Here is a 15618-nt window from a genome sequence, read left to right on the forward strand (position 1 = left end):
GTGTTAAATAGAAATACATTTTTACAAAAAAATAAGGTCAGAAATATGTAATTATACCTATATTTGTAAACCTATATGCATAACATTGTGTGACCACTGTGTATTAAACCCATCCATGTACCATTCTCACGAAATATGTTCACGAACTATGTTTATTTCGTGTTTATTTAGATTATTTATTCTTTAAAATGATGTGTGTTTTTGTGTGTACTTCAACGCATGCTGTTATTTATATGTATGTTAATGACGATGAGCTTCACATGCTTAAGTCAAAAATAAACTATTCTGTTCTGTTCTGTTCTGTTCTGTTTTTAGGGAAACAAAGGTATAGTATGCCATACAGAGTTAAATTTTTTAAATCCTAAAAATATTCAATTGCACAGGGCATGGATGCAATATTCCGTCTGGGCATAGCCATACTGCAGTCTAGTCAACACGAGCTGCTGTCCATGGACATGGAGTGCATGCTGCAGTACTTCCAGCGGGAGACCTCGGGCAAGTTTGAGCGAGACGAGGACACGCTCTTCAACATGGCCTATCAGGTCCGTCTCAGCCCTAAGAAGCTGAAAAGGTGAGATATACTTGTGTGAGTGTGAAGTTTGTGAAGAGGGTGTATTGGGGTAATTCTGTTAAATGGATGGTTAATTTTTCAGTCCGTGTGTACACATAAAATGTTATTAGTTTTTGGTGTGAACTTTGTCCCAATAGCTCAACCAATTAAGTAATTGCAACTGAAAATATAAAGACTACATGGGCAAGGCACTTAACATCAGCAGTGATCTGCATATTCCCCAATTATTTGCCCTTTGAACATACATCAAGGAGGGCTGGAGGGGTATTAGTCATGTTTTTAACAAATCTCTAGTTGCATTAATAGCTTGACTAAAGATCGATAGGTGAGTCATTGATGTTTTACTTGAGGTAATGCATTTAAAGGTTGCCTAAATATCTGTGACTAAATATTTTATTTACATTGTTATCACATTTGTTTTCTCCCATAAGTATAACCTTCATCCCAAGGTCTATGTTGCAAGATACAGGAGAGGTCATGTTAAAAATGTCCCTGGTCAGGGTGTTTTTTTCCTTCTTAAGCAATGGCCTTATATAGGCCCATTCCCTCAAGAGAAAGGCACCTTTCCCTTGGAAAATTTCTTTAAAATGATGCAAATATCCCAAAAATGTAATACTTACTTGGGGAAATTTCTTCCCCTTTTTTTTCTTGTGTGTCAATAATTGTGTGTCCCATTTTGGAAGGCCGGGCCCTTTCCACTAGTCAATAAAAAAAGCCCTGGTGGTTTAAAGCAACTCTGTTGATCATCTCATGTGAAATAAGATTGGTACAGTGTAGGTTGGGTGTACCAGGGGATCGAACCTAGGAACCCAAGATTGTGAAACCTGTATATTACCTTTGCTCAGATTTGCTATTTGGTTCTGGCTAAATGACGAGGCATTACAACAATGTGAGATTACATTGTTAGCTGGTCAATGATTTAAGTTAAACAAGTAACAGCAATTGTTTTGCTTTTAAGTCATACCTTTTGAGCTGTAGTTGGAACCTACGACAAATTTGTGTATGAACATTTTTTTAGAACATTCACGAGACTTTGTTGATGTGTCACTATGCATTGAAGAATCATTTAAGTGAAAACTTGAGAGATTGGAGTTTGGTTTAGAAGAATTCACATACTGTTTTTTTTAACCCAAAAGTTAAGTGCATTGTTTGCTGAATGTAGTATTCTTTAGCCCAGTTTATTTTTAACATAAGGGAGGCAACTGAGATATTTTAGTCTGTTCAGTTTAAGTACAAGTTTTTTCCCTTTGTATAGCTTAACTCGCTACAGCTAGATTGTACATGGTTCATTACGTTAAGGTGTGTTTGCAGGCACAACTTAATTCTGCCAGAAGTACCTCTATATTTGGTGAAAACAAATGAGTTAAAAAAAAGCATTTTATGATCATGATCTATTTTGGCAGTTATTACAATTTTACGGTAAAACATATTTGTTATTGTATTATTTCCAATAGAAATGATGTTTGACAATTTGAACTTAAATTGGTTCCCAATGCTCAAATTTAAATCATAGAAACCGCTACATCTCTCTTTATTTAAATATTAAGTCATGTATGTCCAGAGTGACCTGTACAAGTTGGTGATGACGTATGCAATACTTTATACATGTGACATTGTACATCAAGCTACAGAGTATATCATGAAGTTCCCTGCCTGTATTAAACAGTGTATTCAAAACTTGGTATGTCAAGCTGGGCTTTATTCTGTACAATACCAGGGGTTTTCAGCCTTATATAATAGGGGCCTTTAAGAGGCCCCATCCCAATTGAAAATTTCTTTAAAATCATGCAGTTTTCCCAAAATCCTAACTTACACCAGCTTTTTCATTTTCCAAAGCAGTAATTTTAGCAAGAATTCTTCCCAAAATGAGCATTTTTTTCCCAAAATCCATAGGCTAGGGCCTCTTCCCAATGAAGCGAGGAAAACCCCTGAATACATGCCATATTGTATAGAATACAGTAGCACATTTTCTACATGCTGTGTAACAATTTATACATGTAACTTCCAAAAAGCATACACATTTTTTTATGGAAAAATTTAAGACATCATGAATAAAAAATATTCACCATAGGGTTTCATTAAATACTACCTAACCTTATTCATGAAAAGCCTGATAATAGGTTACACCTTGCTAACATTCATTTACATAATGGTATTTACTTCAAGCATGCTCATTATTTATGTAATCAGTACTAATCTTCAAAGTGTTAACCATCCAAGTGTTAATGTCCTATCAGGGTGCTGGTGGGTTGAGTTTCTTTTATCAGTGACATTTGTTCCTGGGGACTGAGATTTCATGTTAAGGATTATGTGAGATTGCATGCTGGGTTGGAGGGCATGTAGGGGTGAAGATTGTTGGTCCAACATTTTTAACAACCAAAAACATTTTAAGTGTTTATTTTGAAACATACCCAGCAGGTCAACAAAATTCAGTAAAAGTCCAACTTGCATAATACAGTCCATAAAATAAACTCAACATGTAGAAGACCAGAGTATAAAAGAAGCAAGGAAATCTGTCAAATAATATCAACTTGGTAGAGAAAATGATATATTATTTAGTTTCTTTATAAATTGGATAGAATAATGTTCTAAAATGTTTAGACATTATTCTGTAGAAACTAAATAAATTGTACTCAAACAGACAAAAAAACATTTAAAATATGAAAACTGAACTTGATAATTTTCTGGTATCTATGTGATGCTTTTCAGGAATGCAATTAGCTCTAAGCTTTGTGTATTATATGTATTCCTTCATTTCATTTGAAACTGTTTTTCAATTAAAGAAAAGCTCAAAACACTTAGAGGTTCAATTTTCCTTAAGGAAGATGAAAGATTCATATGCCTTTGCGATAAAATCAACACACAACAAACTGAATGTTTTTGAAAATAGAAAATTAAAAATAAAGTCCTTGCTCTGTCGAGCACAGCGTGTAATTTCTACTGATTGTTTTCTCTGTAAGGAAAATAAATCACACATATTTGCGAATGCGTTTAAATTTTATTGGTATTAAATGGCATAATTTGGTAATACATTTATATTATAATTATTTCTCTATGTGTATTAAAAAAATGTTATTTGAGTTTAGACCATTAGCATGTATGGATGGGTATTTTTTGTATTTGATAAAGAAACAAGGAAATAATGACGACATAATGGAAGACAATTTGGAAAGACCCTTATCAGAAATGCAGGTGAACGTTATCAACAGGTGCCTATGCTATAAACTGATAAAAGACATTGTAGCAACAAAAACATTTCCCACTACTTCGATCTGTATAAATAGGCTGCAGGGAGTAATGAGCTAATGATCATGGAATTAATTGAGCAAGTGTGAGTTAAAAGCATTTTTATTATTCTGTTAATGGATTCTGCTAATTTAAACATTGCTTTTGCTTATTATATTAAGTATTTTGCTTTCCCTGGCCAGGAAAAAAAGCAATATAGTGTTGAATGAGGAGATTGTGTTCTCTATATATTTTATTAAATTCAACATTTTTTTTATATTTGTATGCCCTTTCTACTAAGAGTTTGTGTTTTGCACAGCATTATTGCTTCTTCTTTTCTACAAATAAGCAAGAATGTTGTTGTTGTTGAATTGTCGTAGAATATTGTTGTTTATTTTAACACAAAGATGTTTCCGATATTTTTTGTTTCCTCCAACAAAGGGTCTATTTTGTCAACATCTGTCCTATTATTGAATTTCCATCTCTTGAATACTCTTCATATGAGAAGGTAAAACAGGTCGTCTGCTCTCTATTTAAACAGCATCTTTTATGGACAACAAATTGTCACTGTGAATGTTTACATGTTTAAAATCTTACCCTCATCAGTGTAGCCACCACATTACAATAGTTTTCTGTCAGTAAAGACTCACCTGAAGAAAGCGTTTGGATAAATCTTAAGATTTGGTTTAAGTGTTTGGACATTCATTTTGAATGTGACTGAAGAGTTTATTGTGCTAAGGCGCTTGTGTTTAAGTTAATTGTGATAAAATAAAATAAGAGGTGAATGTGATTGGGGTAAATTTCTCCAGATTAAGGGTGTATCTAAGCAAATTTTATGGTGTTAAGTTTGTTTGCAGTGTTGGATTACACAGGGTGTTTCTATCACATTTATATATAATATGGGGCTTTTTAAGTAATGTGATTCGCTTGTTTCTTATGGTTATAATGCAGAATAGTAGCTGTTTGGGGATAATATTGAACTTCTTCTTGATTTTTATGTAGTTTACTTTTGTATAAAGTGTTATCTTTTTTATAGTACTTTCATAATTATTTTTATGCCCCCCTTCGAAGAAGAGGGGGTATATTGTTTTGCACATGTCGGTCGGTTGGTCCGTCGGTCGGTCGGTCCGTCTACCAGATGGTTTCCGGATGATAACTCAAGAAAGCTTACGCCTAGGATCATGAAACTTCACAGGTACATTGATTATGACTGGCAGATGACCCCTATTGATTTTGAGGTCACTAGGTCAAAGGTCAAGGTCACAGTGACTTGTTCTTGGATGCAGTTTAGGACCGCGTTTGCAGATTATTATGCCCCCTTTCGAAGAAGAGGGGGTATATTGCTTTGCTCATGTCAGTCGGTCGGTAGGTCGGTCCGTCCGTCCACCTGGTGGTTTCCGGATGATAACTCAAGAACGCTTGGGGCTTGGATCATGAAACTTCATAGGTACATTGATCATGACTCGCAGATGACCCCTATTGATTTTGAGGTCACTAGATCAAAGGTCACAGGTGAAGGTCACAGTTACTGGAAATAGGCATTTTTAGGATTTAGCATGGTTCAAACAAGGGAAACAACTACCGTTTATGCATGTCCTTTTTATTATAGCATTTGCCTCCCTTTAATTCATTTAAAATCTCGTTTTACAGCAGAGATTCTAAATCTGACCTGTAAATGAGCCCCATATTTACTGCCAGTGCTAGGTTACCTTTTCCCATTTGATCATTCTTAAGTATTGGTATTGTAATGCTGCTGCTACTTCTACTGCTACTACTACTACTACTGCTACTTCTACTACTACTACTACTACTACTACTAGTACTAGTACTACTCCTCCTCCTCCTCCTCCTTCTCCTCCTCCTCCTCCTCCTCCTTCTCCTCCTCCACCACCACCACCACCAGTGACAAAAAACGTATTCACACAATGGCTGCTACTACAACTTATAGCCCATATAGGGGGGCATGCATGTTTTACAAACAGCCCTTGTATTATGTACTGTTGTGGTGGGGTCTCCGTCCGTCCACCAGATGGTTTCCGGATGATAACTCAAGAACGCTTACGCCTAGGATCATGAAACTTCATAGGTACTTTGATCATGACTGGCAGATGACCCCTATTGATTTTGAGGTCACTAAGTCAAAGGTGAAGGTCATAGTGACTCGTTCTTGGATGCAGTTTAGGACTACATTTGCAGATTATATTATGTACTGTTATTGTTGGGTCTCCGTCCGTCCACCAGATGGTTTTCGGATGATAACTCAAGAACACTTACGCCTAGGATCATGAAACTTCATAGGTACATTGATCATGACTGGCAGATGACCCCTATTGATTTTGAGGTCACTAGGTCAAAGGTCAAGGTCACAGTGACTCGTTCTTGGATGCTGTTTAGGACCAGATTTGCAGATTATATTATTTACAGGTGTCGTGGGGTGTATCTACCAGGGCTAGCACTGTCCCAAAATTTCTTTGAGCCAACCAGTGTTTTGTTTTTCTGTGCGTGAAAACTGGTTTGGAAATAATTATATATACATGTTCTAAGGTCACAGTGACAAAAACGTATTCACACAATGGCTGCTACTACAACTGACAGCCCATATGGGGGGCATGCATGTTTTACAAACAGCCCTTGTTTTTAAGTTTATATTTGATATATTTTCTATTACAAACAACTAAATTGTAAGAAAAAAATTGGGCATTTAAATGCTGACGGTCACTTCAGTTTGAAATTAGTTAAGTTTTAAAACAAACACAAAAATAATTTTGGCTATGATTTTCATTCAGAAGTGTAAGCAAAATTATAGTTACATGTCATATTGCGAAACTGAAAACCATTAACAATTTGTTCCACATTCAAACATTTGATATATATTACATAACAACAGGTTTTATTTTCTTACTTAAATTTAAAAGTGTGTCAATGAGGATTAATCTCTACCAATTCTGCCACTCAATTAACCGTCATTTGTATATTATAAGAAAACATTAATTGAAAAACTATCTGGACCTTGTGTCATGTCCATGTAAATTTGGCCTTGAGTCAAAATTCTAATTATTGTTACAAATGGAGTGCTGGTATTTTTTGGCCTCCATTTCAACATTGCAGTGCAGTTGATTTATTATAAGCCTGCAGTACTGGCACACCTATAATAAGTACATGGTATGCTTTAGTAAACATCAAAACAACAAGATAATTATTCACACATTTCAGTTGTGTTGTTATACAAGTTTTTTACGTTAACAAGTTAATAGTCTTTTTACGTTAGCAGTGTATTGTTTTTTACGTTAACAAGAAAATAGTTTTTTATGTTTTCAAGTTAAAAGGTTTTTACGTTAACAAGTAAAAAGGCTGCCAATGGTATAGCGTCAGTTACTAAAATACTGAAGTCAAAGGAGCATTGCTCATTTATAAATGTACACCAATTTATTGAACAGAATGTTTTTGTTCAAGTCGAAAAACCAGAAAATTGCGAATATATTTATATTTTTTATATCAAAATGATGTAAGGTAAAGAATTGACTGTAGTCTTTAAATCAAACAATTTCCATCAACATTTTCAAAAAAAGCAAAATTTGTCCTGTGAATATTTTTGTTGGTTTGAAGTGTTGAAAGTAGCATAGTGTTCGCCTGTCTCTTGAAGTGTTACTTGAAGGTTAATTACCATAACACAGGTGGAAGTCAGTGCTCTTGATGTGTTTTCCTCTGACTCTATGTCATTCCCTGGTGAAAATGGTCAAGCAGTTTGTCATTGTGTCTTTGTTGACATAGTTTCTGTAGTATAATGCTCTTGTGTTGTCAGACAATCAGTCATATAATTTGGGATGTAGGTCTTTATTCCTTTCTTTTTGAAAGTCATCTTACTTTGGGTCTTAAATCATGGAATTCAGTTGTAATTTATACTTTCATAGACCTTAAGATTGCATTTTGAGCAAGCCTAGTTATTTTACCTTCATCATTTTCAAGCAAGATTAAAGCAATCATCATTTTCAAGAAAGATTGAAGCAATCACCCTTTTCAAGCAATATTGAAGCAATCATCATAAATTTTCATTTCAAGGAAGATTGAAGTAATCATTATTTTCAAGCAAGATTGAAGTAATCATTATTTTCAAGCAAGATTGAAGTAATCATTATTTTCAAGCAAGATTGAAGTAATCATTATTTTCAAGCAAGATTGAAGTGATCATTATTTTCAAGCAAGATTGAAGCAATGAACATTGCTAGCCTGTATTGTGTCCCCCAGCTATATCAGAAGTGTTAAATTGATTTACCACCAAGTTTTTTTTTTACCACGGAGCATTGTTCCAGAGTAAATATCTGACTTGGCCATAGGCAATTAACAGTATAATATTGTTTATAGAATGCATTCCAAGACACAAGACACATGCTGTTTGTAACTTAAGATCCATGAAGAAGATTTTTTTTAATGCAGAATATCATTGGCAGAGTTGTATCCCTTTGGTTTAATATTAATTGGCAGACTGTGTTTGTGACAAATTTGGTTTCAATTTCCCACATATGCCCAGTGAATTTATTATATCATTTATTGCTATATTAAACTGTTATTCTTTCACCTTAGTATGTTGGTGGCAGTTTGATCGTTCTTTGCTCGAGGGTAATTGTTTTTTGACTGAGTGAGCAAAAGATGGTCAAATAATTATATTTGACCATAACATTTAGGCTTTATTACATTAGATGCTTGGGGCTTGTTTATTTGTATTAGTGAGCTGCACTGGCTAATCAGGGACGAAACTTTCCGCCTAGACTTGATTTTCCTTTAGAAGAGACTTAATTTTAACCCTTTCAGTGCGGGAACCGAATTTTAAAGGCCTTTGCAAACAGTTTGGATCCAGATGAGACGCCACAGATTGTGGCGTCTCATCAGGATCCAAACTGTTTGCTATTCTGATAGTATTCTTTGAAAAAAATCGAAGAAAATGCTAATTTTAGAAATTCAGCAGACAACATTTTAGCAGATGACAAATTTCCCAGCATGCAAAGGGTTAAATGAAAAATTCTATAAAAGCTGAAAGTGTTGTCTTTCATTAGCCTGTACAGCCCAGTATTATTACAAAATGCGGCTCATATGTTAGAGTTTATCACGTGTTCTTCATCTCATAGTTCAGAATTTTCCTTATTAAACAATCAGGCTCTAAATGGTGATAAAGTATTTTTTAAATCAATTCAATTATTGTATCGGCATTTTATTACAAGGTCCATAGCCCTGGTTAAAATGAATAACTGTGCATATCACACCGTAATTCATTGATGATGATGATGATGATGATGATGATGATGATGATGATGATGATGATGATGATGATGATGATGATGATGATGGTGGTGGTGGTGGTGGTGGTGATGATGATGATGGTGATGGTGATGGTGGTGATGATGATGATGATGATGATGATGTTGATGATGATGATGATGATCAGGATTTTTGTTTGAGTGAAGTATAAATTAGCACAGTCCAATCAGTTTGGAATAGATTTTTTATATGGTGTGTATCTTCAAATAAAAATGATATTCTTGCATGTTTTCCATTCTCTTTTATTGTCCCCTACCGGTCTCACCGGAGGGGACTTATGGTTTGCGCTCTGTGTGTCCGTCTGTGAGTCTGTCACACTTTTCTGGATCCTGCGATAACTTGAAAAGTGCTTAATATGTTTTCTTGAAACTTGAAACATGGATAGATGGCAATATGGACATTATGCATGTCATTTCATTTTGTTCCTACGTCAAAAATTCTGGTTGCTATGGCAACAAATAGACTAGAAATACTGCTGAAAATGGTGATTTTCTGGATCCTGCAATAACTTTTAAAGTTCTTAATATTTTTTCATGAAACTTGCAACATGGATAGATGGCAATATGGACATTATGCACGTCATTTCATTTTGTTCCTAAGTCAAAAATTGTGGCTGCTATGGCAACCCCAAAAAAAAAAATCTGAAAATGGTGGAATTTCTGACAATGGTGGAGCCGGTAGGGGACCATATTGCTTGACAATAGCCTTGTATTTATTTATTATGTATATGATTATTATATTATATTTATGATCCTACGGTTGATTCATCGCAAGACTGTGGACATAAACAGCATCTGTTACTGTTAGTTCTCCATGCATTGAAGGTTGATGTTAAACTATTGTATCTCATATTAAAACGTTGAGCATATAAAACAGTTGTGTGTTGAAACTCTTGGACTTAATAAACAATATGTATGGAATGCAAAATACATGTGCACAGAGTCTTTCATTGGAATTCTTAATTGATAAATAATGTTGTAGGAGATTGACTCATGCAAAGGACAACAATGTCCTAGTCATGGTCAAGTCTTCAAGAAAGGTGTAAATTAAATAATTAAGATAAAAACTCGATTACAAATTTCATATTTGCTATATCTCTGATTCATACCAATCAAGTATGGATATTGATTCGAACTAATACTTCACATAGTTTGGGTGGCCACTTTATCTGTAAAGGGGCTCTTTTTCATGCCATATCACATTTAAATTGTAAGATAATCTGTGGAATATGGTCAGTGCAGACTTAAACAGCTTTCAACTTTCACAGGATTGCTGGATTGTTAGCTGTGCCTAATTAAAAATTGAGTTACAACTATGTTGGTTATTAAGTGTGTCAGTGTAATTGTGAATGAAGAGTTTTAAATAGGATTTTATAAAGGAGTCATATAATATGCATTTTCTGCAGTTATGATTTTAGGGCGAAAAGTGCAATTAAAAACTAACTCATTATTGTGTAACTGTGTATTGGAATACTGTGCAGTATTTAATTGTATTGCTGGACAAATTGATCATATGAAAAGAAAATAGATAAAAATGATTTATGATGAAAGACACACATGTATCTTTGAAGTATATCAGACAAAATTAAATGTTGATGAGGTAATATTCTTTCAAAGCCTTTTAAAAAAATATTAAATACATAAATTGACTAACAATTTTTTTTATAACTTATTTCAAGTGAGAAGACTGAACAAACAAAGAAATTCAAACTATTTATGCAGACAAAAAACTAAAGTAAATGAAATTTTGTTGCAAACAAATCGTTATTAAATTTTGGGGTTCCAGGACACCAATAATTGTATAAATAAGTAAAGTAAACAGTTCTTGATAACAAACTATAATAAACACAATTGTAAAATCCTATTTGCTATCGTTTAATGCAAGAATGTTTATTTGTCTGAACTAACAATGGTCTTATAATTCTAAAGGAACATATTTGATGTGTGTACTATTTAAGAGACAAAGAATTAAACTGTTTGCCCATTTTAAACGTGGTAAATTATACTTTTACTATTTATCAAGGTATTTATTGAACAGGAAAATTGATTTCCTCTTGAACATTTTAGTGTTTTTTTTCTCCACCATAAAAGGAAATTTAAGTATTCATTATTTTTATTTTATTAGGTGTCATTCTTGAACTACTGAGAAAATAAAAGCCATAAACAATAAACGGCATAATCAGTATCAATGTTTGAGTATCATGAATAGACAGATGTTGTGGAAGTTCAAATCTAAAATACTTTTAAACCACATATAAAAGCTCTCCCTGAATTTTCTTGGGTGCATTAGATAAATAACACTTAAAGAAGAGTATATCACTTAAATTCATTTTCATGAAATTAGCAGTCTAAGGTACCAGCTTAGATGGCGTGACTGATATTGCAAAAAACAAGTACAAAAATGTTTTTTATATAGAAAACCTGTCAATATTCTTCCGTGCAATGGTGATTTGATGCATAAGATATTAAAAATATAGCAATATGACCCCGGGATGTCAATTTGATATGGCATATCATTAATATGGCATGTTTACCTCAAAATTTCGTCCAAGTATTCAATAACATGGTAATCTGTAGGTACATTTTTGTTTAAATTAATGTTTATTTTATATTGCATGTATATCAAACTGCATGTTTAATCTTCCATATTTGCTAAATTGTTTATCTGTATTTTCATTTCCCATTTCCGTGTTACGAACTTATGAATCTTTTTAACTGATTTTTGAACCCAGCTGCAACTTAAAGTATAAAAAATTAATATTAACTGATAATATAAAATACAGGAAGTTTCTACTTAATCATAACTATTTGACTTGTATTACTTTAAGAACTCTTCTGTTTATTTTTTTTTGAAAACCTTTCATTAACATCTTAAACAATATTAAGTAAGCACATGCACTTTGAACTGCATTAGAAACATTTGTGACTTGAGGCTCATCTGTTCATAATTTCCGACGTTTCAGTAATAAAATTAAAGTTTAAGATCTTGAGCAAGATATATTATCAGGGAACAGCAATAAATATAAATCTTGTTGCTATTGGGCATATAATATAGCATTGGCACATAAATTAACGGTGCACTAGCTGGCAAAATCGGCGTATCATCGTTACCACTTATATTCATGACACTGTGAAAGTTCAGTGGACCAAAAACATATGACGTTATTTCTTGTCGTATTAGTATACTATACATCTACTCTCAACTATGTGGTTTAAAAGGAGAATTTTTTCGCAAAATAAATTTTGTTTGCCTTTTATTACCCTGTGCCTGTGATGTTTAAAGCATAAGTATGTGAACATATTGGCAAAGTTGGAGTATAATTGAGAACCTTACAGCTGTGTCTTTGATGTACTGGTATAGTTCAGAAGGAAAATATTGATGTTTGAGAAAGAAAATATGAGAAATATGTAACGCATTCCATAGCTTTGCATAAGTAATAAATCATAGTGGCAAATGTATATGAAACACAGCGACAGGTTGAGGGAATTGGGTGGGTTAAGTATGTGACATAGTCAACCAGTTCATTTCCTAATTTAAAGATTTTGGATCAACATTGCATTTGTGAATTCTCTGAATATTTTTTTATTTGTTTTAGTCAGTGAATTCAAAACAAAAATATGTGATCAGTGAATATTTATGGCAAAAATAGAAACTGAATTTATTTGTATGATTCAATACTTTGCAGTTGACATTTGCTAAGTAATCATTGAGTAAGAAACGAAACAAAACATCAGTTAGGTTATTTACTGTTGTGACTAATTCAGTTGGATTAAGTTACTTTTGCATAATTTGATAAATTCAGCTAATTTTGTTGTTTGGTTTATTGGCTTTAGGTTTTATTTGTGTACCTTGCTGATTATTGATTATTGATTGGAAAATAAATCATGGGTAGATGAAGGTATCAACTGTGTCCCCAGAACAGTTTCCTTTTAAGTGGCTTAGAGAAACTTTCATGTGATGTTGATAAAAGCTTAGATAGGGAGACATTTATCATTTTGTGTGGGTGGTCAGTTTGGTCAGGCTGGTAAATCTTTCATCGTAATTTACCATCAATAGCCTTTGGCTTAAACAGTTTATGGTTATTAAGTTAGATGAAAGTAATGTGAATGGGTTACACATGAGTTCTCAGAGATAGATTAGAAAGAAAACTGGGCATGAAAAAGTATCTGTATGTCATAGTATGTCATACTGTTCTGAAAACTTACACATTTTATTGTAAATGGAAGCTGTGATGACACTTAATTCAGATGAATTTTATATTATCTTTACAAGGTTGAATTAGGGAAAACATTTTTATTACATCGGCTATTAATATTTGACTTGTTGTGATTATTTCTTCTTAAGGATGCTAACTTTGGGCATAAATTAAGTAACATGAACATAGACAAACTTAATGTATTAAGACAGCTAATGTATGAAATAGCATTAAGCACTCTGAAACTAGACTGAAAAGCTATCTGACTAAATGGCTGTAACAGGAAGTGCATGTTGTCAAAGTGATTGTGTGAATAGTGTTACCATAGCAACCAATGGATTTTGTCGACTTTGGGGACGCTGATGATTCATGCCAGTACGTGCCTGCATTTGCAACCAAAGAAGAGTAAGTGATAATGAAGCCAGGTTACTTTTGTCCTTTTTTTTTTAGGTGTTGTTTTGTTTAAAGTTTATTTATATTTTTACAAAGAATGTTACGGTATTTCAGTTGTATAGTAGCTAAACCATGCATCCATGTTTGCCTAGTTGAAGTTAATAGTGCTCTAATTGTATGAGAGCTTGGGTTGTGAATGGTTCATGACTCTCTTGTCACAAGTTTTAGGTTGTGCTCATAGTTAGATTGCACACAACCTGTATTGACAGTCTATGGCTCTACCAACAAAATTTGTTTAATTTGTTTGCCCCGACCTTTTAGATGTGTTAGATCATGACAGTCTTGGCGTTATTATTGTTAAGTTAACCATATAAAACCATTCAGAATAATTGTGAAGCAATTCCAATTTTCAAACATTGGAAAAAATCTTCTAATATTGTTATTAGTAGGGAACAATTAATAAATTATTTTCATATTTTTGTGTGATGTTAAATAATAAAATTCACAATTGAACATCTGTTCAAGATAGTATTCTGTATAATTATGATTATTTTATGCAAAAATACATATTAATAAGTTTACAGTTACATTAAATGGCAGTGCACACTTAGCCAAGGTATAATATTGTGAACAGCTAGGTTAATGGCACACTTTTGCGTAGAAAAGTGATAAATATGGCTACTACACAGGGCTCGCGCTATGGGGCGATGTGAGCGACTAAGTCGCTTTCTTACGCCAAACGTCGCCTAAAATTTAAGAAATTGTAGATAAAAAGCGACTTCCAGTCTCCCTCCTATCGGAATTTGTTTACCCGGTACATCCGGTTTTCTCGATGTCAAGGTCTGACTCCATTTTCCAATACACACTGTCGCAGCCCGGAGCGTGTCATTCTATACATAGATGGTGACGTCACTACGTTATTTTCACCTCTATACTAAGACGCATCACATTCCCCTCGTTTGGGGAATTATGCTTCCGCCAAAGTAGTACTGCGTATGAATGAAAATGTTAATAATGAAAGAAAAGTTGTTTTTTATTGTGTGTTTTAAAAGGATTGTTTTTTTTAGAATTGTTCAGTGCCTTCCCCAGGAATTTGTTCAGGCGCCCCGGGGGTGGGTTCGGGAGCGGTGTCCCCTTCCATATGTTGATTTTTTTTTTAATTTAACGTGTCAATTCACGTTCTGTGGTGCGTTATAACTAAAAAAAAAACAGCGTCAAAAGACGTCATTTGGTGCGCTATGACTCTTCAAAAAAATCCCCCAGTCATTTAAAAATATTTTTTTTTCATTGTTTAATTGTTTTAAAACTTTTCCACACAGATAGTAAAATCCCGACTCGAACGATTCCCCAATACATCCGTTTCAACCCGACTCTATTACTGTATACTTACTATTTTTCAAGTTTCTATTTATTACCCGATAATCCCGTTTATTCCGTTTTTATCAATCTCTTTCTGGTAAATATTTACGATAAAAGCTTTCAGTTATTTCTTTAACACAAACCTTGCCATTTTTTAAGTGACTATTTATAGATTTGATGCAATATTGCCTCTGAATATGCGTCAATCCCCTGACCTGTTGCGTGCTTGTTAAAACGCTCAATACACGCCATTTGTATGCAATAGACGCGACGTTACAAGTACATGCTGCATAATTTTCGCGCTCTTTTTAATTGAGAAAAAGATTCGACACAAAATAAATTTGCACTGTTAATTAGAAGCAAAAATATTTAACGTTGCGGTAACATTTAAATTTGGAAGTGTGTTTCGGATTAAAAACGCGTTAACATAGACTTACGGTAATCGGTTTCGGATTACAAATTTAATTATTCCCATTTCAACAAATATTAACCGTTGCTAAATGTTATTTAATCATGTTTAAATGTGATTTTGAATCTCTATTAAGACTGATAGCGATTATCA

The 15618-nt window shown here is 33.6% G+C and overlaps 1 protein-coding gene across 5 annotated transcripts in view; it reads left to right on the top strand.

The window, feature by feature from the left end:
• The window catches only part of LOC127837734 (ecotropic viral integration site 5 ortholog-like), a 310389-nt gene that overhangs the window by 59358 nt on the left and 235413 nt on the right, over positions 1 to 15618 (top strand). For all 5 annotated transcript variants that reach the window (XR_008029455.1, XR_008029454.1, XR_008029456.1 and 2 more), the window contains one exon: positions 384 to 571. Coding sequence is in view for 1 of the 5 variants with exons in the window: in XM_052365049.1 (XP_052221009.1) it covers positions 384 to 571 (188 nt within the window). In the remaining 4 variants the exon portion in view is untranslated. The remainder of the gene's footprint in view (positions 1 to 383; positions 572 to 15618) is intronic.

Source organism: Dreissena polymorpha, chromosome 7 (genome assembly GCF_020536995.1).
Source record: "Dreissena polymorpha isolate Duluth1 chromosome 7, UMN_Dpol_1.0, whole genome shotgun sequence".
NCBI lineage: Eukaryota > Metazoa > Mollusca > Bivalvia > Myida > Dreissenidae > Dreissena > Dreissena polymorpha.